This window comes from Amblyomma mixtum, chromosome 3 (assembly GCF_055824585.1).
Source record: "Amblyomma mixtum isolate Tamu chromosome 3, ASM5582458v1, whole genome shotgun sequence".
Lineage (NCBI taxonomy): Eukaryota > Metazoa > Arthropoda > Arachnida > Ixodida > Ixodidae > Amblyomma > Amblyomma mixtum.
The window spans coordinates 33136243-33163514 of record NC_143014.1 but is presented as its reverse complement, the minus strand read 5'-3'; the positions used below and the strand labels follow the sequence as shown (position 1 = coordinate 33163514).

Sequence of the window (27272 nt, the reverse complement as noted above, 5' to 3'; positions counted from 1 at the left end):
CCTGGAATACCTGCACGGCTACTCCAGAAGGCAGATGACAAAGGTTCCGATGGAGTATTAACGTCCTGTGCCCATGTACCGGCAGCCTTACCTTGACCTTCTTGACACCAGCGTATTAGATCGTTTTCAGTGCATGTGTATTCAATCGACCGCAAACATCTTTTTGAAACTCTGCACGTCAACCTTACCCGTCAAGATGTGGTGGCTTCGCGCCAAGGGAAATTTTTTGTCATGGCCACTGAATTTCTGCCTATGTGAGCAGGTAGAGCGAGAGAGAGAGAAAAAAAACATTTATTTTCCGAACCCTGTTCCGGGTCGCCGTCCCAAGTCGGACCGTATGATCCCATGTGTTGGGCGATATGGGTGGGTAGGAATCTGCGTTGTAGGTATACTGGGGTGGTGGTGGTGGTAGTGTGGTGTAGTAGTGTTTTTATGGGACATATTTCAGCGGACTCTTAAAAATGACGTTTAGTTCACACCTTTTACTGTAAGATTTCTGCCTGTCTAATGGAAGAATTTAGGATTCCATATGATCTTTTTGTGCTCATGGGGTTGTTTAGCCTGCGACGGATCTACGCGCAGAGCCATCGCGTTCACCGAAGAGTCCGTTCAGAGAAAAGTATGCTTCGGTGGTGCGGGAACTGCGCACCTCCCGGCTGGTTGTCCTTTTTTGACGCATGTATGTGCCTCACGGAATTTCGATGTACGGGCGGAGTGACGGCTTGACGATGGCGTGATAATGTATGAGTGGATCGCAGAATGCACCTGACATTATAGGTCAGTAAGGATGTTTTTCTTTCAAGCAGTAAAGATATAAAAAGGTAACCTCGGCTATGGCGTTCGGTCACTGAACCCAAGGTCACGGGATCGAATCCCCGCCGTGCTTCGGCTCCACATATACGCCGCCATACCACTATGCTACGGAACCGAGCAGCGCGCGAGGGGCCATCCCCGGCGTTATTCTCATTTATGTGAGCCACGTTGACGGCAGTGACGCATGCAGTATACCGCTCTTGTCGGCCGTTCTTGATTTGTTTCATTCATTTATTACATCGGAAAGTGGCAGGCGGGGCCCTATCAGCTACTATAATAGCCCGTCCGAAACAGGTAACAGTGTAAGCCTAAAGGAGAAGAGCCCCTCCGCACCATTAATTTGTCGCGTGTAGCCACCGGAACAGTAAACAAATTCGTTTAAAGGACGCGAATAAGTGAGACGCAGAGGGAGACAGGTTGGCAGCGACGCACATCGTCAGATGCGGCCGCGTGTATTGCAGAAGCGTGCGAGCGGGCGACGCGGGCCCTCGGCTCAGCCACAGACGGGCCAAGGCCTCGGGGCGCAGCGCCCGGGCAGCTGGACGGGCAGGGCGAGCGAGGTGCGGCAGCCGGCGCTCATTCTTCGTCGTCCGTGCCGCCGCAGATGATCTTCACGTACGAGTTGATGTCGATGTTGCCGTCCCGGTCGATGGGCGCCTCCTTCAGGACCTCGTCCACCTGTCGGGACAAAGCGAAGCGGGTGTCACGAGCACACCGCAGCAGAACAAAAAGGAGTGGACACGCGAATCGGGCCTTACAGAAGTCAATACTGCGCAGTTATTCACCAAATGCTTTTCAATTACATTTCGTTGATGGGCGCTTCCAGCTATCTACTGACAGTTCCGATTCGGCAGAACGTAGCATCACCAAAGTGCGACGTTGGTGCGTGCCACCGAGGCTTGCATCATCTTGTTCCGAACAGCACTACATGCTGTGTATACTTTCAGGAATCGCGTGTACAATTACGCAGTAAACCTATAGGGGGCTAATATGAGAGAGTACTTTTTTTTTTTTTTTTTTTGCTGGGTAAGGGGGCGCACTGTAGGAAGAGCTGGATGAAGTGCGATGTCGATGTGACGCTGACAGTTCTTCAGAAAAAGAGCAAGGATTCTCTCGCACGGGCCATGACGAGCGGGTAGGTTGGTTTAACGCGCTATCCTTCATGCTTCTTTCTTTAGGCTCATACAAAATTTCGCAACCACACATTTGAATACTCACCTCAGACTCTTGGAACTTTTCGCCCCAAGTCATGAGCGCTTTCTTCAGCCTGGAAACCAAAACAAAACCAGATAAGCAGCTGAAAACAAAGCCACGGATAACAAGTTGCCGCGAAGGAGCTTAAGATACTATCGGCCACAAAAGTTTACGGTATGCGTGTTCTCGAAAAGAAAAGAAAACTTATTGTTGCGCTGCCTCGCGACCAAGCCACCTGCTAATGTTTCCAGCTGATGGAGCATGCTCGCTGCCACGCACTTTCGGACATTGCAGACGACTGGCTTGCCGGACTGCTTCGAAATAAATTTTGTCCCGCACAGGTGCCTGCATCCCGTAAACTTCTGTGGTCAATAGTACATTTGTGGACTTTTCTTTGCTGCGCTGAACCTAGGCGTGCACTTAGAATAAAGCAGCTCAGCGTGTGATAGACACTAATCCGACACCATACAGCTGGTTCTTCGATCGCTCGCATTTCTCGAGCAGTGAACGGATACCTCGGCACGTTCCGAGTTTGCGAGATCGGTAATAAAACTTCGATCCTACTTTGACAGCTCGTATCCTCTTTCCATCAACGTGCATATTCTTCTTTCCTCAATTTATTCCTTTTGCTTTCGTCATTGAACCGCAGCACAACAGCAGTCTATAGAACAGAGGAAAATAAGCAACTGGGACAGGGCACAAAATGTGGAGCGGAGACACTCACTCTTTCTCGTTGATCTTTCCGGTGCCAGATTTGTCGAACGTCTTGAAGGCGTTCCTAATGACGTCCTCCGGATCAGTCCCTGGATGTAAAAAGAAAATTACTCTGCATTATGAATCGGCGCGCTTAGATCTGGCCTGTGCAAAGACTAAGGCGACCATTTTCCAGCCTTGAATAGCTTGCGGTACCACGATTAGCTATTATCACGATTCACGGCGAACAGTCAGATCGCGCGGGCGTCTTGATAGGCCGGTGCGTCGAAAAACCGCGGCATAAAACCAGACAACTGATAAGGCGCAGGGAAATCTGAAATCAACCTTACTTGCTGAGACGTAACGAGAGCTTTCCGAATATTTCGCCCAGGATTCAATAGCGACCGATGGTCTCATCGTGGTGAGTGAATGATTAAGTCGACAAAGCACTCACCAGTGGAGAACTACATGACAATTCGTCCTCAGTTTCCCCAAAGACTGCAGCACTCGCGGTATATGAGTAGAACAAGCCATGTTGAAATGGCGGACGAAACGCACTTTTATGTCCTCGCTAGAAAAAAAGATTGACCTCGAAAATATGCTTAACGAGACTCTTGCATTGTCAGGGGCAAAGTGAACTACTCTCTAATGTTCCTCTCGAAACTGGCTCTATAAGATGACCGCAACTTGAGCCCCCAATATCCGGATAACGCTAAAATGAGTAGAGCCCAGACAATTGCGGAAGTAGCATACGCAGTCGGGATTTCAAATGGCTTGGGTAACACTGAGATACGCGAGTGAGTTCTGCTTGCTGTGTTAAAAGTATATGAAAGTTACTCCATTCTATATACCTCTTTTGGAACCCATTCCTGATATTATCTTCATAAAATATTGATTTCTCCGTCATTTACCCTTAATATATACAAGAAATCGTTCAATTTAAAAATTTACAGACGTCACCTTGATAGAAATAAAGCACCTACGCGTCGAAACGGCTGTTGTCATTGCTCTCTGACATTTCAAAGCGACACAGATTCGCTCAGAATGTCATCGCATACGTAAAGTCTCTACGCTGTGCATCTGACACTTGTTATGTTACTGTTGAGCATCATTAACACTTCTTTTTGGGCAAGTTGGTTCATATTTGAAAACTTTAAAAGGGCGCAAACACACACGACCACAAAGTACAAGAGACGAGACACAAGCGCCGACTGTCAACTGATTTTTATTGGAGCAAGGGAACACCTTATATACACAGCAGCATACACAAGATAAGAAGTTGCAGAACGCACGTGCGAGCAAGAGACACTGCGGAAAAAAAAGATACGAAAAACCAAGCAAGGCGCTCAAGGGGTGAACAGATTAGTCACATCTAAAAAACAGGCCTCAGCGTTTAAGAGAGATATCGAAGGCTTGCTAATGCAACTGTTGCCATATTTCATGATATGAAAGGCTTCCAAGCTGAGACGTGCCGTCTTATCAATGCTTTTGCCGAGAATCTTCGTCTCATGAAATCGGGCCACGCAACCACTGCAATTACTAATATGCGCAACTAAATGTGCGTACTTGTCTTTAAAATTCTTAACATTTCTTGAATGGTCCCCTAATCGATCATTGATGCAACGGCCGGTTTGGCCGACATACACCTTCCCGCACGTCAAGGGAATAGCGTAGACCACTCCCGTGGAACATGTCGCAAACCGATGCTTGTGATTAATTTGGCACCCACTCTTTTTCGGGCCACAGATGCGGGGGCATAGCCCTCCCAGCTTACTGGGTGCCGAAAACACAACCGGCACACCGTGCCTGTTGGCCACTTTTTTTTTATCTCTCATTTTTTTTATCTCTATTTTTTTTTCACCCCTTGAGCGCCTTGCTTGGTTTTTCGTATCTTTTTTTTCCGCAGTGTCTCTTGCTCGCACGTGCGTTCTGCAACTTCTTATCTTGTGTATGCTGCTGTGTATATAAGGTGTTCCCTTGCTCCAATAAAAATCAGTTGACAGTCGGCGCTTGTGTCTCGTCTCTTGTACTTTGTGGTCGTGTGTGTTTGCGCCCTTTTAAAGTTTTCAAATGTTGAGCATCCGTTGAAAAAAAATAAAAATTTCAATTGTTTAAATTAATTACATATAAACAGCGCTAAACGACAGGACGAGATAGAGGAGTAGACAAACACGGCGCAGAACTTACAACTGAATTTATTGGAAGGAAAAAATTTCAATATATACATACAAAAACGGGCACACGTGCGCACAGTCATACATCAATGTGGAGATAAAATCAACAAGCCACGATGGTCACACGTGTTGTACCTGCCTTCAAGCTACCCTTTGTGCAGCAATGTCATTTCTTTCTTTGACAAAGCTAAAGAAGTATTACTAACGCAACCTTTTGATTTTCTAGTGATATGGAATGCTTCGGCGACTTCTCTTGTAATCTTGTCAGTATGAAAAAATAACAATTCTGTATAACAAATAATAACAATTCGTGTTTGTCTACTCCTCTATCTCGTCCTGTCGTTTAGCGCTGTTTATATGTACTTTCGCCATGGAACACCAACTCGCCCAATCTTCCGTTCTTCTAAATTAATTAATTCATCAATTACGCACTCTAAATTTTTTAATTACCGTCATTAAGCACTGGCTTCATTATGAGCATTTTGACACATTTGAACCCCCTTTTTCGAATTTTTCGTTTCTTTAATTAATCGATTAATTACAATGCTTTAATTAACTAGGCATCGCCTATCACACACCAATCAATCATCATTCACTAGAACCACAAATCATCATGATACGTTTTTTTTTACGCAGCCCCCGATTACTTCCGACACGCGGTGCCGACTACTGCTACGCCGACGGCTTTTCGACCGATCGAGCTACATACGCTGTCGCGTAAAGTCTTTGCCGTAAACTTTGGCCGCGTTGAGTAGTTTTTTACATTTTTCTGTATATACTTTGTTTTAGCAGCTCTGCCGTTGCAAAGTGTTCATTTCTGCAACCTTAAAGGCTTATTATTGAAATTCCATTTTTTTTTTGTAACCCATGCCATCGAAATTCTTTCTCGCGTATTTGAGTAGCGAAGCCCGATTTTTTTTTCTGCCGCCGGCATGAATGGGCCTGGCGCACTGGGCTCTTCCACTGCAACGTACCCGAGACACGCTCGCCGAAGATGGTGAGGAACATGGTGAAGTTGATGGGGCCCGTGGCTTCCGCAATCATGCCATCCAGGTCCTTCTCGGGGATGATCCGGCCTGCGAACAACACGGCAGACACCGGCCCGTCGTCAGGCACTAATGATTGCTATTTCGCGTTCAGGTTACATATGGCGTTCGGAGAGAAAGTGGGGTATGAAATTGTTCTTCACGCCTGAGGCAGGGGGGGGGGGGGGGGGGGGGCGTTCTTACCGAGTGAGTCCCAGGTCGCTCGCAAGTCGTTCTTGCACACGAAGCCGTCCTTGTTGGAGTCGATCATCTGGAATGCCTGCAGAGCATCAACCGACAGACAGTTGTTGGTCAGGCTCGTCTCACTGTTTCTCAGCAAATGGCACACGTGGCTATGTCGCCAACGGATTGCCATCTTGACCTTTCGGCAGTTGTTATCTCAATAACAAATCAAGATTTATGAAATAACTTTTGAAAACGGTGAAAACGAGTAAAAAGTTTTTAAAATGAAATGTTATTGGGCGTCGAAAAGAGCGCCCAATGGCGCAGTTTTTGAAAAGTTTGTCTGACTCATTGAGGTTTGTTCACGCTCTAAACGAGCAGCGAAAAATCACAGAGGCACACGCAGCTTCTGCCCGCTGGTGGTGATTACGGCTGCGCCGATTGGTTAATTAGATATACACGCGTAATCCAAGTCGCAAAAAGTCAATATTACCGATACGTTATCTAATTAATTAGAAAACAAAAGTGCTGCGTCTTGCGCTAGTTAAGCGTATACAGAGTACTGCTTCAGCCATCAGACAGGCCAAAAACCACTTTGTACGTACAGTCTTTGTCAAAAGTAACCAGGCTGCACGTTTTTCTTCTCAGTCGTATATTAAAGCTATTATGCCAGCCCTCAAGCTCTAAATCTCTGTATGGTAAGAAGAACCCCTGTTATCACCTTAAAAGAACTTTTTGTTCTTTAGGGAAGCCGTGAGGGCTCTCTTATACGAATGAGAAGCAAACTATGGAGCCTGGTTACTTTTGACAAAGACTGTACATGCGTCACCGTCTTTCGCGTAACGCTGAACGGATATCCTGTGTGGCTTAAATGATCGATTCAATCTGATTAATTTTATTTCGACGAAACGTCCTCTCTACGACTGCATTGTAATGTGGCAGTTTGCTGTCGTTTGCCGAAACGCCAAAAATCATTCCTTCTAACGCATACACGACGCACGTACTTTTGTGCTAAGACTGGGCCCGAAAGGGCTGGCGTAATAAAGTACACGCCCGGGCTTCCGGCCAGGGCCAGCTTCAACACGAGCCCCCGGGGCGAGCTTTTTTTGACGCAACTAGTGGAAGCAGACGATGCGTGGGCGAGCAGTCGCCGGAGTAACCGCGAGAACCCAGCGCCACTGATTCTGAGCCCTCAGTAAACACCGCTTCTCGGCGCCGACAACACGAGCCGGAAAACTGCGCAGTGTGACCGTCTATCGCTGCTCTTTTTTTCTCTCCTCGCGGAAATGGGCGGCGTGAGCAGCGGCCTAGCTGGCTTGATGGCCTTCGCGACCAATATTCGCCGCCATAGCAGTCGTTTATCAGCAGGTTCGCGTTAATCCTTTCAGAAGCCGCGGCGACGGATGAGCGTGGTTTCGCTGGAGCCCTCAAAGCGCGACTGAGCTCGGGAGAGCGAAGGCCGCTCAACGCACCCAGCGCGGCGCCGTTTGAAGTCAAAGCTGCGATTTCTTCCTTTTTAGTCTCTTATCTTTCTCCGAAGTACCCGCAAAGCGCGACTGCTCGGCAGCTGGGGTTGATTTTGGAACTCGGGGGACTGCGAAGGTTTAACTACATGTGGCAAGGTCAGTGCTTTTAACGTCTTTTGGTATATGCCCTGTCCTGAAGCTACGCTTTGTAAATTCTTCCCATTTCAAGGCTTTCAAAGGTATCATTACTTGGAATAAATAATCATTTTACTTTGACAACGGCGGCCGCATTTCAGTGAAGTCCGGGACGAGAGCTCTGGTCGCTGCATGCTGGATCGTTGGGGCGACACCTTTCTGTTGTGCCCCATAGCCAGCATCGTCAGGAGGCTGCCGTCTTTCAGCAGCGATGGAGGCGGGGAATGCTAAGCGCACGCATCACAATGAGGTTGCGCGCGCATACGCATTCATTTTGCTCCCACGTTTATTACTGCGGTCACTCTCGCTGAAACCATGCAGCGTCCCGATAGCAAGAAATGGCGTCGCCTCTTCAAAGCTGCTGCATTTAACTAGCTCGTCGTTATCTTGATGACACTATAGCGAACGACTTACGTTTTCTGTAACGCGGCCCTCAGCTCGAAAAAGCTCCCCCGCGCCCACTGACCTCGAAACTGAAAACGGAGCCAAAGCTGAACGCCGAAAAAAAAAAAAAAAGCGCGGCGCCGCCTCCTCGGCGCGCGTCCAGGAATTGTGCATCGGCTCTGTTCGGAAAAGAAAAGCAAGCGGCCCGTCCCGGCGATGAGGAGGGAAATGGAGTTTCGTAACGTCTGGCGGCGCAGCAACCACCGAGCGCAGAGGGGGAGGGCGTCTCGGCGGCGGAAGCAGCGTCGGTGTGCTGGATGACAGCAGGCATCCGCGTCTCACGCACCCCGGCGGCGGCACACAGGGGCTGACAGCGCGTGAGCCGCGTCGCCGCTTCTGCCACGGAGCAGGGGGCGCGGTGAAAGCCGAGACCGACATCGCGCGGGGCCCAAAAACCGCGCTCGCCGTTAGGGAGGGCGAGAGAGCAGGCAGTTGGCACGCGCCCTCCGCCACAGGAAGGGGAGAGGACGTTAAAGCCCGGATGGGGCGCCAAATTTGGAGCCAGCCCGGGAAACTCGGCACCAACCTCTTTGAACTCGGCGATCTGGTTCTGTTCGAACATGGCGAACACGTTGGAGGTCGCCCGCTGGGCGCGCCTCTTGGTGGAGTCACTCTTGCCTCGCTTGGACTGCGTGGGAGGAAAAGAGAGAAGTGAGTCGAGCAACGCTCCTTTTGGGCCAGTGTCAGAGGCAGGGTGTCAAACAACCAGCCGCCCCGACACTGTAGACACTTCAAGAGTTGGCTGCCCCGCCCCGGTTCCTGAGCCCGCTTGTTATGGTCGCGACGAAAAGTGGCACTCGCGAGCGACAGACGAGCGGCAGACTCCGGCGACCATTCAAACAAAACGTGTCGTGTAAAAGACCGCCCATTATACGAACGTTATACAACTGTCCGTTATGCGAGTGAAAAAATAAATTAGCGGAAAAAGAGGCTATCGTCAACAGTTCCGAAAAGTTATGAGAAGTGCAACAATGCCAAGCCTTCGAAGCGTCGGTCGCGTACGTGGTCAAAGACAAAAAAAATCAGGGGGGCGCTTTGTTGACCTAAAAGGCGGTGAGGCGAAAGCGTTTAGCGTGGTGTTGCTGCTTGTGCCACTGATGTGTGGTTAAGATGTTAATTAAGTACACAATTGTTTATGAATCTTAAATGCTGGAGACACTGGAGGGCGTTTAGGAGGCATCCGTCTGATTCGACACATTTCTACAAACACTCTCCAGTGTCCCAGACAAGGAGAACTACATATGCGTAGGCAGGAAGTAGCGTAGCCATTAGCACGCTCGGCTGAAGAACGGAAGGATGGTGGCTCGAATCCCATCGTGCACAAAGATTTTTTTCTGGTCTGACTAGAAAAAGCGTGCCACCTCTGCTGACAACCTTCTGTCGACAACGATAAGCCATTAAAGGCTTACAACGGTCAAGTTGAGGGGCACTCCCCACTCCTCCTTTGCCTCCTCCGTTTTAGGACAGGCATAAAAAATAATCTCAGTTTGAGTCACTAAAACTTCCCATGAAACGGAAGCACAAGAGCACTAGGCTTCCGGTGTAGCGCGTCCATTCATATAATGTTCTAAACACGCTTCCTCTCTGTGAGTCTGTACGGCTCCGCAGCGCTGACGGCGGCTTGGGCGGATGCCGACCAGTGGTCGCTTATGAGGCTGTGGCTCAGAAGTCATTGCGTGCTATCCAATGGTTGTGGGGACACGTACTGCTACCAGTGCATTTTCTTCCGTGCTGTTGGCGACAGATGACGGAAGAGGAGCATGCCCTTCTGTGTGCATGAGAGAAAAGAGAGACGGAGAGAGTGCGCTAAAAAGACGGGGCAAGAGAGAAGGAAACATGCAGTGTCTGTCTCCCTCGTCCTCTTAGCGTATCCTTTGCGTCAACGCGTACCAACCAGCCCACCCTATTTTTGACTGTTCTGAATTATGCAACGACATTGACTTCTAGCCTTCAGGCAGCCAAGTGCTTTACCCGATGATAGCAGACTGTTGTCTCTAAAACCGACTCATTCAGCCAGGAGCCACAATATATTTTGTATCTCTGTCATCGCGATGTCGGTGGCGTGGCGGTGTTCTAGCTATGGGTCGCCGTCGACGGGGCTTGCTGTACACCTATATCAGATGCGCTGTCCATTGACCGGGCGGTTTGCTGGCAGCAAGGTCATGAGCTCCTACTGGTCACTTTCATCTTTCTGTTTCGTAAGTGCCTGCGCAAACGAAACTGCCTTCAATGCACCGCCGGAACGCTTTTTAAAACGTTTTATTTTATTCTTATTTTCTATTAACGAGACCGCGTACAAAATGACATTTCAAGAACCTGCTCCGGGGTTAATAATATTGCCTTCTCATTGCAGGAAATGCGGCAGTTGTTAGAAATGCAAGGACACTACCGATTTTCGCCGGTATGCCACAACTTCGTTGACGAAAGGTCGCACCACTGAATGACAGTTTCGCACGGCAGTTAAAATCGCGAACTCCTGTTTTGAATAGCATGGTGGGACAAGCGACACCAGACAGTCTGGACTTCCCCAAACCAGACACTCAAATTATAGTTTCTAACAGCGACCAGAGGAAGTCAGCGGCCGGTTACGAGCATTCGAATGCGCAGCTTTTTTTATCAAAATAATATGAAAGCTTTCTAATATCGAAATTTATTTTTTGGCACTTGGTTAAAGAGTGCAAAGAAGAGCGCTTACTACGTTTGTACGAGGAAACGGAACACCTTCATTACACAAGCCGTGCCAGGGATACATAGACCTTCGTTTTAACTGTCGCAGCACCGGTATTGGTGACAGCTCCCGCGCAGCTCTGATTTCGGGATGATGCAGACAAAAACCACGTATGCCACTTCACTGACGAGACGGTTGCGATTAGAGTCTGCAAATGGCTTTTCAACACAAATACGGGACTTCCGATGACTTAGGCAGAATACCTGTTAAAAGAAACTTTACAGCCCCCCCCCCCCCCCTTTCCTTTTTTTTTTTTTTTGCCGCCAATTTAACGATTCTAGACACACACACACAAAGACGAAGTTTTCGTTCTTTTTTTTTCGCCGAGTTTTTTTTTTGTGGTTGTTTACTACAGTCGGTTACAACTCAGGAACGGACCGGAAAACACATCTCAGAGGAGGCCTTGACGACAACCAATGGCGACGACCGATTCTCAGTGACGTCGTGATTAATCCCCTTGAATCTGCTGTCGTGACATCGCAGGCGGCTGGCAGATGAAAGCAACCACGACTTCAATTGATTGACCGTGATGTCACGAAAATAGGTGGACGCCATTGGCTGGAAGGCCACCTTTGAGTTCGTTCTTGAGCTATTTTGTTGTTGTTTGCAAGCTGATAAGCGGCCACGTGCAGCGCTTGGCCCAGTAAGGCGCGTTGGATTCCTTGAATCTGGCTGAGGCGAGCTTGCGACATGAAGCAGCAATTTCCTGAACCACGAGCGGGGAGAGGGGCGTCGCAGTGATTCCCGAACATATCCTCGCCTTCTTATTTTTCCCACGCGTCGTAGACTGTGGCTAATTCCTTTGATCCCTCGGTCACTGACCAGTGCCGTCTGCAGCAGCCTGCCTCACCGTCTGCTCAGGGAAAGGCGCTTTCTGAAAAACTGCGCCTTATGCAGTATGGAGAGGTCGTAGACGGCGCCAAGACTCCGTGCGTTTTCGGATTTTTTTCTTTCGTTTTCCCTTTTCAGTCAGGTTTTTTTTGCTTGAAAGCGGACGTCTCCCCTACCGCGAAGGGTTCAGTGAAGCTGCTCTGGGTAGGGCGGAGTGGCCAAGGCCGCCTAAAAAAAAAGAAAGCTACTTAGGCTATGCTCGTAACGCTGCCTGTTTATCTCTAGAAAGGAGTTGCACTGCGACTCGATGTGAATGACCTTAAACGAATCATAACCAAATCTGAGCCAACCTTTATAATACATTCGTCTCTAAACAATGCGTGACGTGGTAGATGACATTTGTCTTCCACTCTATGTGCATATGGCAGGACACGAACGGGCTGCGCGTGTGACAGTGAAGCCTATTGATGTATCACGGATATTCTGTGAAGCGTTGTTTCTTTTTCGCGGCCTTGTTTCGATGTTTTACTGCCTGTCCCGTGTTCTCAGTGCGGCGGGCTTTTCTTCAAGTGAGTTGCTCTTGCCTGTCCCGTGTTCTCAGTGCGGCGGGCTTTTCTTCAAGTGAGTTGCTCTTCGGGTGACATTAGCGGAGATATTAGGGAGCTTTAGATTAGGAGGGCCCTATCGATTACGGGAATATTGGAGAGGGGCGCCAATGCGCGAAAATCAACCGGCGCCTCTTGCGAAGCGCCGTTTCCCCAATAACTATATTAATATAAAAGAAGAATAGTAAAAAGACGTTGTTCCGAAACTGCTCGTGTGCTATGGGGGACGCCGTAGCGCGGACCTCCGGCGAAATTCTGGACAGCAAACCGGCTAGTGCTGTGAACAATGGGAACGAGGCACGGAACGCTGTGGAGCGGGAGAGCAGAATGAAAGAATGGAACGTCCGCGGCGCCAGTGCTTCTTGGGTCGACGTTGGTAAGTTCCCGGTAGCCACAACAAGCCAGCCTCTGTGTGTCTGTCAGCACACCTGCCGAGGAACTGAAAGCAGTACGGCCTGCGCAGTATGGAAGCTGTGGGAAAAATAAGAGGGCGAGGGTGTGCGAAGATACCGGACATCGCCGAGTCTGAGTGGCAGCAGACCGTGTTCTGGCTTAGTCGGAAGTAGGATTATTATTATTAGTGACTATTTATTAATAAAATAACAAAGGAAGTAAATGATGTTGCTAGCCGCGGAATCTGCCACCTGAAGCACCCGAGCTGCGGCTAGCGTGAGAAAAACGACACGGGGAGGGAAAGAAAATGGGTGGCGCGATAACAAGAAAGGGTAGGGGTAGGGCGGCAATGTACACTATATACAAATAAAAATATACAAACGGCGGATCACGTCTTGAATTTTTTTTTAAACAACCTTTGGCCGGCGTTCTTTTTTCCTTTTTGACAAGAATTAACTTCTCGACCAGACAAGATGCCGTCAAACCTTAAGATTTCTAGGGGATCGACCTTGTTTTCGATGTGGTTTCGAAAATTATGAACTGGCGTATTGACCGCGCTGAAAACGCGAAATAGAACTGAAAGACAACTCAGCAAGCTTTGCGAATATGTGCAAAACTAAACAAAGGAAGTCGCATATATCGGGCAGCCAGATTTTTTTCTAGCGCGCAGCTGTTTTAACGAGGCGGTCAAATGCCGAATGAAAACGAATACGCCAAACTTCATAGGGTCATTGCAAAACTTTGTTCTGGTAAGTAATTTTTTTAAAAAATTAGCAACATTACAAAAAAGTCACATGGCAGCTCTCCCGAAAATTGTGGAGAATCTTTTTTATAGTTCGCCTGCCAGGACTGTGTAGTGGGCGCTGCGAGTGGTCATGAAAGTCCCAATAAAATCCAAGCCGCCCATCATTTCATTCCTCGACGCTACGAGTAGCCTTCGTAGTGTTAAGACTCAGTGGGCATGTGCGAACACGGGCTCCGTTATCCTTTTCTAACACACCGAACTCTACTTCCTGAAACTTTTGTAACCTTTTAGTAATGACTTGAAAGAGTGTCATTAAATTTGGGTTAGGTGCCAAGAGAAAGGGATATCAACGTTTCCCCACATTTGGGCTTCGAACAGCACTGTTTCAGTGCATGGCCTAACGTGACTTAGGTCGTGGTTCGCTACTTACGTTTGATAAGAATATGAGTTAGCCCTGCATGAGCGAGCGTGCGCTCTTGTTAGCTTCAACCAGAGCTCCTTGATCTTATCAATTACGGAACTTCCCTTAGTGTCCATGTATTAAAAAACGACGGACTGACTGGGCCAAAATACGGGGGGCTTGCGGACTGCCGCGCTGCCCGTGGTTAATAGCATAAACTGTTTTCCGGTTACATTTTCTAGATTGCTGATGAACGCACAACCTCCTGGAAAAGAAAATTAGTGAAACAAATTCAGCAGCAAAAATTCATTGATATAACAGACCGAAAGATAAACTAAGGTCTAAAACGAATAAAAATAAAGCAATATTCATAAGATAACGGACGCAAGTGGTGGCAGTTTTTATTGGCCACTTCCAGACGGCGCCGCCATCTGTATGCCCCTCGAACGTGGCCACTGCGGCTAGTCACTTTTCAGGACCCGAAGGCCACTCGGGTCCTGGACTGAAGACTCCAGCCACCAGCTCAGTCAACACCTTTTATTTGGTCAATAAACGTTTTTCCTCCTCCTCCATCTGATATGATTGATCTAAGAGCTTTGGGTCCAGCAACAGGTTATAACTTTGCTTCTACTGGGCGTGTGCAATGTAGCGATTACTTTTTATTCTATTGCGTTCTCTTTTTTCTTGATCTTCATATTTTCAACACCAAAACCTTCATGACTGTCGTACCTGCGTCATTGGCTAAAGACTAGCGGTGGAGGAGGCGTGGTGTCGCTTGAGCCGCTCAAATTGAGCACGAAAAAAAAAAGAAAAACCAAAACACGGAATAAAATGAAAAAAAAGGAAAAAGAGATCGTGGCCCTGGTTCGAAAGTGTAGGCAGGTAGAGCGCATGTAACGGAATAAAATAAAAAAAAAGAAATCTTGACCCTGCTTTAAAAGTGTAGGCAGGTAGAGCGCATATAGTAACGGAATAAAATGATCAAAAAAAGAAATCGTGACACTGGCTCGAAAGTGTAGGCAGGTAGAGCGCATATAGTAATGGAATAAAATTAAATAAGAAAAAGAAATCGTGATCCTGGTTCGAAAGTGTAGGCAGGTAGAGCACATGTAACGGAATAAAGTAACTAAAAAAGAAAAAGAAATATTGACCCTGGTTTAAAAGTGTAAGGCAGGCAGAGAGTATATAGTAACGGAATAAAATGAACAAAAAAGAAATCGTGACCGTGGCTCGAAAGTGTAGGCAGGTAGAGCGCATATAGTAACGGAATAAAATGAAAAAATAAATCTTGACCCTGGTTCAAAAATGTAGGCAGGTAGAGCGCATATAGTAACGGAATAAAATTAACAAAGAAAGAAAAAGAAATCGTGACCCTGGTTCAAAAGTGTAGGCAGGTAGAGCGCATATAGTAACGCGACCACTGAGGGTTGGGAGCCAAATTACTTGAGATCCAAATGTGGAGCGGAAAATTGCATGACGGCACCGTTATATTATAATAATATCAGCATATTGTAGTATCCCCCTAATATCAGCAATATTGCGACTCGGTCACTTCTGGCAACTTGAGATGCTGGGCCTGAATAAAAGATGCCTGTTTTATGGCCAAGGGCGTTCGCTGTCTGCCATAGTTAATGACATTTGTCATGGTAAAATTTGATGAAAAGAAAATTTGGTTAATGTGTCACCTCAGTGCGAGCGCACGCTCATCCCGGGAAGGGGAACTACAAATATGTGCCATCGTCTTTGAGGCAACAACAACCACAAATATAAGCGCAAGTCAGGGGATCAAGTTCCTTCAAGCCGACACGGGAGTCCGTTTCCAAAGTTCCCTGGAGGGAGCCTTCGCGCGAAAGTATCAACGTGTCTTGCAGCATGTGTCTCGCTTCAGAGCCATCGTTGTCTCGCCCTGCCAGGGTGACGTAACGTAGGCCGCGTTTGCCGGCTGCCAACTATTCCGCTTGCGCAACTTGGCTCACAGACATCGAGCTTTACGACGCGGCGTGTGCAAAGCAGTGCATGCCTTTTCGCCAGCCGTGCGAATCGGGTAGATATATTTTTGCGCAGAGGGAACGTGCTCGGAGCGCCTCTGAAGGGGGGGGGGGGGGGGGGGGGGGGCGAGAAGTTGGACCATCATGTCGACCACGTGTCCCCGGCGAAATCTGAGAATGGCTCGAGAATGTCGCCAACCTCGGCTTAGCGGCTGACGCGGTGCAGGCTAACCACAGAATGCAGAGCTATGACAAAGCAATCCACACATATGTGTTCGTCACGGAAAAATTTCTGCCACTGGATCCGGTTTTCGTTTTTACGACGGCTAGAGACGCAGGGTTTGAAACGTCGCCAGAGATGGAGACCTTTTCTTCCTTTCCACGTCACCCGGCTTTATTTCTGACCTGGTTCACGAAATAATCCATGCAGCTGAACTTAGGATGTGGCGAGAGGGTGCGCTGGGAGATGCCAACCATGGGCATGCCAAGCGGGACGCACGATACGAGGCAGGGTGTCCCATGCGCCTAGGTGACCCGGCAGCAATTACAGCTCAGCTATAGTCGCGCTCCTGTACCTTTTAGATCTCATTACTGGCGAAATTGCACTGAACTTATACGAGAACTTCCGAGTTTCTCCGTCGGAACGGCCGCCAGGTACCACATAATTGCCCGGAGCGGTATTCGAACCAACGCCGGCGCGAACAGAGCAGCTTTGTTTTCTGTTGCCTTATATACTACTCTGCCGCACGCGTTTTTTTTTGTAATATATTTTTCTTACAATGAAATAATCTTCTCTGGTTATGAACTATTTATAATCTTTGCGATGAGTGTTTCAACTGGCAGCCGCTAGCGTTGCTTGCTCTCATGTCTTTCTCACCTCTCATCTGCTCGTCGCGCGCTTCCAAATGTTCGGCGCCAGTAGCGCTGCTGCCAAGGCAAAGTCAAAAGAAAGAAAGGCTAGACTGGGCCGCGGCACACTGAGGTGAGAAGGTGGCCAAACCCGTGGCTGAGACGGATGAAAAGGGGCCGCGCTCTATGGCGCGTCAAACCGCGAGAGCAGCGAGGGACCGTGAGCACGTTGCCCCTAACGAATTTCAGACGCGGCAGACATCGCGGCAGACATAACATATATCAGTGTGCGGAAACCACCATCTTTGGGCCGTGCTAGATGCGTTAAGCTTTTTCTGCAAATTATTTCATGCTTATACCTACTCTCAGCAGCGCGGAAGACCCAGTTCCTTTGTCTCCTAATTTGTCGGCACCCGAGTGGAGGCTAGAGCTCGCGTCAGTGGATCAGGGGTAGAGCCCTTATATTACCCCGCTTTGTAAGTATACCTCGTAGTTGACTTATTGCGACCATTCATACAGAGTTTAGAAAAATTGGCCCCGCGATTTGCTGACTGCAGCTGTATACCTTCCCCCACGAGTGGCAAAGAATTTTGAGGCAGGCTGTACTTTCGTGAGGAATATGACAGGGACTGTAATATTCAACGTAAGTCCGCCGTGTCGGGTTATGCAATATGTAACGAGACCCTGGCCCGAACCACCGGTTGAAAAAGGACGGAGAGGAAGCGAGATGTGCTGACCACCGAAACGTTTAGGCTTTTTGCAACCATAAAGCCTCGTTCCAAAATTAGAGGGAACACGGGAGCGCGTGGCCCCGAAAGGGTGGTGCGGTCCTGTCAGCAGCTGATACCCCCGCGTTTCTGCGTGCAATACTTCGCCAGCAGCTGACGGGCGAACGGGTAGGTATCGCATTGACCGGCAATGCGCCCTAGTGTAGTGATAAATATCGCTTCCTTTCATCTCTTCATGCCGCTTTTTTTGGAGCAGCTCCTCCCCGCTTCAAAGCGCTGATGGCGATACCGCGGAATAAGAAGGCAGCGCCACCCATCGTCTGCGACCGATTCGGAAGTAAACCGCCACTGGCGAGGGTACAGGCAGCATGCCTTCAAAGAAGCTCTGCTGACCGGCAACTCCAGTGGCAGGCATAGAAGTGCCAATCAGCTGGGATAGGTTTTCAAGCTGGCCTAGTTTTGGCAGTGCGTCATTTGGCACCCAGTGAGAACCGCAGCCTTGACACCTTCCCCTTGTACCTACAAGTGGCCCGCTGCTCAGGAAAGCGTGTCGCATTTGTCTGCTTTGTCGGCGTGTCGGTTAGGAACGGGGTGCGGTTTTGCAATTTTTCATATCATGTGAGTGTTGCTGAAATCCGGAAAAATCAATGGCGTGCGATACTGCGTCTTTATAGCAGCCGAAGCTCAAGGTAAACGACTTCTATTTTATTATGATTGCATTCCACGGCAGTTCGTTTTACCGCTCATTTAATCGTAATCGAACGCTGCCAAATGAACACCTTCGATGACTCAGTTCAAGAAGGCCGCGGCGAATGCCCCTCAAAGGAGGCCATCTACAGTCCGATACAACTCAATAACGAACCGGTTTTTCCCCATAAAAGGACCCCCTTCAAGCCAATCGCATCGACCAATCCTCATGAGCCTGCTAGGGTGGCAATGCAGGGAGTGGCAGATAGGATAGCCCGCTCCCTGCATTGTCACACCGCTCATTGCACTGTCACGCAAGCAGGGATATGAAGATCGGCTACAGTGTAGATCAGCCGACACCATTGGCTGTAAGAGATAACTTTGACGAGGAAAAGCCACTTCGTTCTTGAGTTGAATCAGACTATAGCCAAATGGCAGTGACCGGTTCCCATGACGTCGCAGCTGCAATACAGCAGAGGCTAGGCAGGAAGCGGAGGAGACAGTCCTGTCTCCGTCTTGTGGGGAGTGGATTTATTTTACGCGAAAGCGTAAAGGCCCTATGGCGCAGAAAAGCCGGCGTCGCTGTTGCTGGCGGCGTGGCCGAAAACTTAGAACTAGTCGGTTACAAGAGGCTGCCATAGATGGCGCCAGCCACATCAGCGGCGCATTGGAAACCCCTCTTCCCTCGGGGCCTTGGGTAGCGAGCTTGGGAGTCAGACACCCTACCGCTACGCAGACGCAGACCCGTTCGTACGGCCTTGTTAAAGCGAGCGGGGTTTTGTATGTATCTCGTGTGGTCTTTCATAGAATGGTTGTGACTGTGAAAGAAGAAGCAGTATCCATGCCTGCTTGAGCAAGAGGAACCGCTGTCGCGTCATACCCTTAAAGGCGGAGCTTACGTGTACCCCAATTTTTTGTTCCTTGTTCCAGTGAAGGGGGAAGTTGGAAAAAGTGTGCAGGGTCGCTATTGCAGACGAGCCCACTTCCCATTTCACGGGGACAAAGGTCCGATGCTCTGCTGCATTGCCGCAACAGGTTGTCCCCGAATAGAGCGAGAGATCACAGGTGACTGGCAAGTGACTCAATGAAATGGGATTAACCGTAACATTATGACAAGTGGTCAACGCCATTGGCTGGAGGGCCTTTTCTTGAGGGGCATTCGCCGCTGCCTTCTTGACTAGCATATCACTATAGACCTTGTTCACTATCAGTCTAGGCGGGTGACAGAAAGCTCCGGTTTGGCAGCAACGTACCCCTCGGCAGCCATACTTTTGCGACGTTCGAAACTAATCTTCAAATGAGGGATGCTCCCGGGCGGACGCTGCGCAAAGGGAGATGGGGAGGGCACAGTGCACCCTACTTCTTTAATAGGCTGGAAGATGCGCATTTTGAGGGGCCAGTTGGTCCATGATTACGAAAAAATAAAACCGGCAGAAAAGGGCGCGTTCACAAGAGGAAGGAGTACACAGGACGACGCTGGGATAGGCGTGTCGAAAGGCTCTGACAAAAGTTCCCTCCACTATAGTCCTATATTCTAGACGCTATACCTCCGCCATGCGACCGCCATCTTGTTGCGAACCATGGTTGCCTGCATAGGCGCGTTGCGCAATCCATCTTTTTCACACGGCCGCTCTGCGCATGCGTGTCTCTCCTCTTCCAGCTCCACATGCGATGGGCAAAACCGTCCACTTTCGCTTCTCAACCGGTTTTGCTTAGGACGAGCGCTTCCCCGCCGCCTTTTTTCTCCTAATTAGAGACTCTTCACTACGCGTCGCAGTATTTATGATCCCGATTATAGCCCCCTCGGTACGCGGCGTATGCACGGTTTTCAATCGTTTTCCGTTAACTCCCCTAGAAGCGCCACATTTTATGAAAAAGGCGGATTGACGCCGAAGCTCCCGTAAGAAAAAAATGCATAGCATGATTATCCAACGAATGCATTTCCTGCGAAGCCGACGGGGAGGGGCATCAAATAATCCAATGATCTCTCGACGCCCATTGAATTTGCCCGTGTAAGAGCGGCTCATCTCGACGTAGCTCACGAAGGAACACAATTTGTGCGGTTGTCATATGCAGTAATTATTGGAGGCACCGTTATAAACCTGAAGTGCGATGTTGTCAGAGAAAAGAATAAGAACATATCGAGCCTTTCTTGCAGCATGGTCATTGGGAATATTTTAAACACTAAAAAAAAACACGAACAATATTTCGTCCAGTATTCTTCATGCAATCACGCGGTCACGCGACCTGACAGAATGCTCTGCAAAAGCCTTCGGGGCTTTTCAATGAGCTTCATTCTTGTGCGCCCAATTTGAAGAGGTCTCGATTTTTACGAGACACGTTTCCAAACAGCAACCTTGTGTCAAACGATTCAGCCGAGTTCGAAGAGCTAACGAGGCGTGTTCGTTCGCCACATGCTGGGTCCCGTATCAGCACCGAGTCGGCGCGCGACCACTCACAGTCACGCACCGCGCCGCTAATCTGGCTGATCTCAATCATCCGTCACCGGCGCCACCGAGCCGAGCTTGCCTCTATCTGTGCGAGGCTCCTCCGGATGGAAACAAACTCGGCCCGGTGCCTTCTCGCCGGCGGCACCGCACCAGCAGCACGTGCTTAACAACCTCGTCTCTGCCGCCTACTCTTGCTTTGAAGTTGTGGGTATGCCGACCGTGGCAGGGAGTCATCGCCCGAAACGAGGGGGTGACAGAGGGGGACATGCTTGTCATGAACTCGGCCGAGGGGAAATGTTTTCCACGTGCTTGACTTGACAAAGTAGCGTGTTTAAAAAACGCGGATGGACAAGAAATAAGTAATCGTCGAAGACCCGAACGGAAGGCCTTTATGCCCTTGCAGAGTATATAAGTACCGACAGCGGGAAGCCGTTAAGCGAAAGAGAATATAATTAAGGAAACATGGCGAAAAACGTAAAGTGGCATGTAGATGTGATACCTAATGTACTACCGCAGGCGTCACGACAGTGATAACAGCGACGACGGAAAGGGAGAGAGAGACAGGACCACTATGAGGCAGCGAACACTGGATGGAGATGACGGCTCGGGCGATGAAAACTGAGCTACCAATTACTAAAACGAAAGTATCCATAAAAAAAAGTTGTGTTAACTAATTACCGAACATCGTGGCCGACTCGCGTTGTGCATGAATAACTCTTAAATTAAGAAAATATTCACGCATGATGCTGCTTTAACCCACGGCCCAATTTACCATCCGCGCACTGTGCTCCAAACTAGCCAAAGGAGAACTCCCTTGACAGCAGCAGGCTCTAGGGAACCCGGGGCGCGCGGAGTGCTCGGCCACTCACCATGCTGGCGGTGGCGGCTGAGGAGAGGCGTCAAGAGGCTGCTGCTGCGTCGGACGGCTGTGCGAGCAGGACTGACTCTCCGAGGCCCCCAAGTGCTCGTCCGCCCCCGCCAGGGCGCTCCTTGTAGGGACAAGCGGTCCGGGCTCCCGGAAGCTCGCCAACTCCACCCACGCGGCGGCCGCGGCTTCCGGCCCGGGAGCTCAAACCCTCGCCACCGCCGCAGAGCGCGTGGACACGCGGGCGGCCGCATTGCCGCAAGCTCCGGCCCGCTATCGGAGCCCTTAAAAAGCACTCGGCGCGCGCGCCCGCGTCGAGTCGCCGCCGGGAGGAGCGGCCCCGCGAAACTTCACACCGGGCCCCGACGAAGGCTGCGCTACCTTCCTCTGCAGGGTCAAGGGTGAGCTGCGACGCTTCCGCGCCTCGCGCCGCGGGTCGGGGACCGCGGTCACTCGCCGGACAAGAAAGAAGGAGGCCTTTTTTTACTGTTGAGGGGGCTCTGCGCGAAGCCGACGCCGAGATGAGAGCCGCGCGCGTCGACAGGCAGACGACCTCGTCGCCTGCTTGTCGACGACGTGTAGATGGATAGCTTTGATGCAAAGCTGCCATGATGAGGTGCGCGCGCCCCTGGTTACCAGGGAAATTGAGCGCATCGATTTCTGCCTCCACGGTGCGTACACTTGTGACAGGCAGCCGCGCGCGAGGTGTCCCTACACGCCTTGTCGTGTCCGAGTGACGCGCGTCGGCCACAGCTCGCGTGCTTTGTTTCCCCTGATTGATGGGGCGCGTGGCGAGTCGCGTTGGCAGAGCTGAGCTGCCGCCGCTTGTCTCCCGGCCGGCTGTCAGCGCGGCGCGGAACTGCGGTCATTTGTCAGCGCCCCATTTAGGCGCATCTCGCGGAGTAACCCATCTTCTCTCTTGGAGTTCCTCCTTCATCGTCGCTGCCTGGATGCGCTCAATGGCAGCGCAGGTTTCACGGCAGCGAGATAAAATGCCTGCAGGGCGCGTGCTTGCTGCCTAGAAACGGCTCCTTAGTGTTGCGTATCCTGTAGTTGAGGTCGGAACATAACTGCATTTAGGCATATAACGGTGGAAACATTCTCTGGCTTGTATGGAAAAGAACGAGCCAAGCTTATTTTCTCTCAGTAATATCCTTTTATCAGTGCTCATGTCATACCTGTGGACGCATCCATTATTTGGACGCTCGTGAACGTTAAGAATACTGATCAGAAAATAGAGCGTTAACTTCCGTTTTGCGGTACTGGCATGTTAAGCGTTCCTACACAATTCTGGTTTTAAGCACCTCCGATCAAGCAGAAAAATAAAAGCGAGAGGGAGGATTGACAGAGCGCAGCGCATGCCTGCGAGGACGCACACGGCTTAGTTCGTATCTTTATCCTCAGTGTCTGAACAGCTCGTAGCGCATTCGGGCTATCAAAACAAATCCCTCTGGCGCGAAGATCCCGAGATGCGCGCAGTATTGTTCTGAGGTGCCGCGCTTTGGGGCTCCGTGCCAAGGAAAGCAGAGCGGCCCGGCTTAGCGCGGCAAGGCTCCCTCCACCTCGTCGGAGGGGAGCTGCAGCTCTAAGCGTAGCCCCCGGGTCCAAAGGCCATTCGTTGCGCGATACACGGCGGCTCAGATGAAACGGTTCACTGCGCGCAGCCCCACGCTCTTTCGCGTCGTCATATGAGTCCCACGCAGAGAACTTGGCGCACCCTATGGTGAGCTGCGCTGGGTTCTGCAAGCTCGTTGAAGTACGTTGGCTACCAGTTGAGATACGCATGTACAGTCAGGCCGGAATGAAACGCGAACACGCATATGTCGTACATTTCTACTTTGCAGCGAAATATTCCTTTACAACCTATTTACGATTATGCCCTTCGACAGAACCTTTATCCAGACACATGAATCAGGCTAGCTGCACACTACAGCTGAAAGTAGGCAGGTAAAATATTTTGTTTTCCTGACATGCGCTGTTCGCGTTTCATTCCGGCCTGACTGTACATACGAAGTAAATGCGTACGCTAAAAACGGAGCGATACTTGTGAGAGGAAAACAACTTTACTGGCGGCAGGATCGTGAAAGGAGAACTTGCAGCGCTATAAGACCCGCTGAGCATCTGCCGAATCCGAATGAATTTAAGCACTCAAGGAGGAAAATGGTTTTTTAAACGGGATCTGAAAAAGAAATGGAGCTATTTTGTACTCTACGAAGACAGAACGCCCCGATCTATCTTCACGTTCGTCCGTGTTCATCTGTAACCATGAACACATTATTAAGCTGTCATTTATATAGTGTTTCCGCTGTGTAGAACGCCCTGGTGATTTGACCCGAACCTCTCCGACCAAATCTAGGGGCTCCTATTTCGTGCGGCACTACGAGAGGCGATCAGGCGCAATGGCACGCTTCCTTCCCCAACGAGCGACAAAGACGTCATTTGTTTTGCGAAACCCTGTGCTAGCTTGGACACTCACAAAGTGCAGGCTGTCTCTGTTGAGCACAGGTGAGCCAAGAAAAATGCGGGCAACTGAAGACAGATGCTAAAAACAAGAGGGGCAGGGCTGGTCAATACAACGGTTACCATTCCACTCCCCTCCACTCCTTCCTTCCTTCCTTCCTTCCTTCCTTCCTTCCTTCCTTCCTTCCTTCCTTCCTTCCTTCCTTCCTTCCTTCCTTCCTTCCTTCCTTCCTTCCTTCCTTCCTTCCTTCCTTCCTTTCTTCCTTTCTTTCTTTCTTTCTTTCTTTCTTTCTTTCTTTCTTTCTTTCTTTCTTTCTTTCTTTCTTTCTTTCTTTCTTCACTTTGTTAGTGCCTGTCAAGAAGAGAGAATTAATGTGGAGTCTGGCGTCGCTTGAGCCAGTCACATACGAGGTCTGTTAGAAAGGTATCCGACCTTATTTTTTTTTTTTTTTTGCGAACACCTGATGGATATGAAACAAGCGCGCTTGCACCAGCAGACCTTGAACCGTCGTGCGCATGCACGAATTTTTTCCCGCCTGCCGATAGCGTCAGTCGCTGGGAGGCAGCGTTTGAGTGAGGTAGTGCGCAGTGCTCTCGTCGGTTTTTTAGTGCAAGCAAAATGGCGGTGCGACAGGAGCAGCGCCAATGCATCAAATTTTGCCAGAAACGGGGCGACAGCCAAGTGGAAACCATTCGGAATATTTAGACGGTTTTCGGTGATGATGCTTAGAGCAGCACACAAATTAAGCAATAGTACAACTGGTTTAAAGATGGCCGCACATCGGTGGAGAGCGAGCCACGCTCCGGTCGGCCATCAACATGCCGAAATGGCCAGGTCATTGCTGAAGTGAACGCTCTGGTGATGCGGGACCGTCGTGTGACTATCCGAGAAACTGCGGAAGAGGTGGACATCAGCAGTTTTTCTGCACATTCCATTATCATCGAAGATTTGGCCATGAAGAGAGTTGCGGCGAAATTCGCGTCGAAGCTGCTCACGGTGGAGCAAAAGCAGCTTCGTGTTGAAGTCTCACAGGACACGCTGGATTCCACAAACAGTGACCCCGACTTCATCAACACCATAATCACTGGTGACGAGTCTTGGGTGTACGGGTACGACCCGGAAACCAAATCCCAGTCGTCACAGTAGAAGCATTCCACGTCCCCAAGACCAAAGAAGGCCTGCCAAATGCGCAGCAACGTCAAAGTGATGCTGACTGCTTTCTTGGACTCTCGCTGTGTGGCACACCACGAGTACGCACCCTACAGGGTCAAACAATGGCCAAAGAGTACAACAGGGATGTCCTCCGTCGCCTACGTGATGCTGTGCGGCGCAAGAGACCGGAGTTGTGGTCAACAGGAAATTGGCGCATCCATCATGACAATGCTCCTGAACATTCTTCGCACTTGATTAAGACTTTTTTGGCGAAAAACCAGACCCCTGTAGTTCAACAGGCTTCTTACTCTCGATATATGGCCCCCTGTGACTTCTGAATGTTTCCCAAAATCAAGAGGCCATTGAAAGGAGCGCGATTTCAGACAAGAGAGGACATTATGGCAGCAACGACAGCTGAGCTAAACTCCATTCCGAAAGGGGCCTTTTCGGAATACTTCCCAAAATGGCAGCACCGCTGGGAGAAGTGTGTGGAGTCCCAAGTAGACTACTTTGAAGGTGACTAGGTTTGGAACGTTTCAGTTATGCAAGTTTTTTTCTACGGCCAAAGGTCGGATACTTTTCTAACAGACCTCGTATACTGAAACAAAATAAAAATGGGGTGGTACTATACAAGGGCCCAGAATATGACTGAAAATGCAAAATACGACTTCTGGAACGGCGTTTCGTACCCAGTCTTTTATCGATTCCTTAATGGTTCTCTTTGCCACTGGTTAGGATCACTTTTGGTTCCTGAGCCGGTAAAATGCATCTCATGCTAGATGTTGTTACAGGCGGTAGCGACAAATGAACAAAAACAAAAAAGAAACTTCGCAGAGTGCGTATTCCGTCTTTGTACCTAAAGGTTAGAGTGATTTTATTCCGACTTGTATTTCGCCATTGGTTCCGTGATCAGCAGGCGCACAAGCGCTGGCCAAGGCTGGCCAATGGTAGGCAATGGTAGCCAAGGAAAATTTTCCGGCCAATCAAGGACCACATAAGTACGTCGGTGCGGCGAATGATAATAATTGAATAGAACTGAACAAAAAGAAATATCTACTCGCTCATCATTGCATTGTTGCACCATCGGTGTCTCCATTACAACATTGTGTCCACCATACTGGCAAATTTTTTCTGCGTTGTCCACGATGCAAGTAAGGTATGCTCAGTTCCTAATTTCAGAAGGCGAGCTACGGGTTCTGAATAGGAATGTAAGGAAAGCGACAATAAAAAACGAATTGCGAAAAAGAAACGTTAATTAGCAGCAAGCTACCCAAAGCTCGCAGGCAGCTTCAGGATCACAAATTCAGACCATAAGAGATGATAATGTATGCGACGTAAGGTATAACTACACTAATCTCGGCACCTTCCCATTTTTAGTTTACTTCTTTTTTTTCTTTTTAGGCAGGAAATAAAACGACTCGCGACTCCTGTTCCCAGCAAGGATAAAGAATTGGCAGTGGTTTAGCTCTGGCTAAACCTGGAGGATTGCGAAAGCAACGAGGAGAGAGAGAGAGAGAGAGGCGATGGGGAGCGCGCGGCAGCGGCGGTGGCCCGGCACGCTAGCTATGCGCCGCTACTGCGCATGGGCAACTGGCGAGCGCGGCGGCGGCACCTTGAGTCACGCGCGCAGCGACGGCGGTGGCGCGCCGGCTGTGCGCCGTGTGACGTCACTGCTCCTCGCGCATGCGCAGTGTGGCCTTTCGTCAGCTCCGCGAAATGGGGCGACTCGCGTAGTGTTGCTTTCGCAACAAAACTTCGGTCATGACGCGACAGCGGTTCTTGTTTCCCACGCAGACATAGACACTGTTTCCTCTTTCACAATCACAATCATTATGTGTAAGCCAGCACAGCATACATAGTATAAGGCCCCGCTTCAACCAAGCCGTACGAACGTGCCTGCTTGTCTCAGCTGCGTGTACCAGCTTGAGAGGCGACGCTAGTAACCTGAGTCGTCGTCGACTGCGTGTTTATGTGACGAGGGCGAAGAGGATGACGTCGGCCGATGGCCTGTGCGCTTGGCGTGTTGCTCGCGGTTGCTCCGATCTTGAAGATCCGATTCATGATCCGATGCTTGGATGGGACGGACGGACGGACGGACGGAAGGAAGGAAGGAAGGAAGGAAGGAAGGAAGGAAGGAAGGAAGGAAGGAAGGAAGGAAGGAAGGAAGGAAGGAAGGAACAATATTTTATTTAGAGCTTCCCGT

At 49.7% G+C, this 27272-nt stretch overlaps 1 protein-coding gene across 1 annotated transcript; it reads right to left on the bottom strand.

The window, feature by feature from the left end:
• Window positions 1-1225: 1225 nt before the first annotated feature.
• LOC149349610 (myosin regulatory light polypeptide 9-like) lies at window positions 1226-21606 on the bottom strand. Its single transcript, XM_089578631.1, has 7 exons — window positions 21461-21606; window positions 8714-8815; window positions 6104-6179; window positions 5849-5950; window positions 2732-2810; window positions 2032-2080; window positions 1226-1491 (listed from the first exon to the last, which is right to left on the bottom strand). Exons 1-7 carry the CDS (start codon window positions 21461-21463, stop codon window positions 1390-1392), a joined length of 513 nt encoding a protein of 170 aa, XP_089434757.1. The 5' UTR covers window positions 21464-21606; the 3' UTR covers window positions 1226-1389.
• Window positions 21607-27272: the final 5666 nt, after the last annotated feature.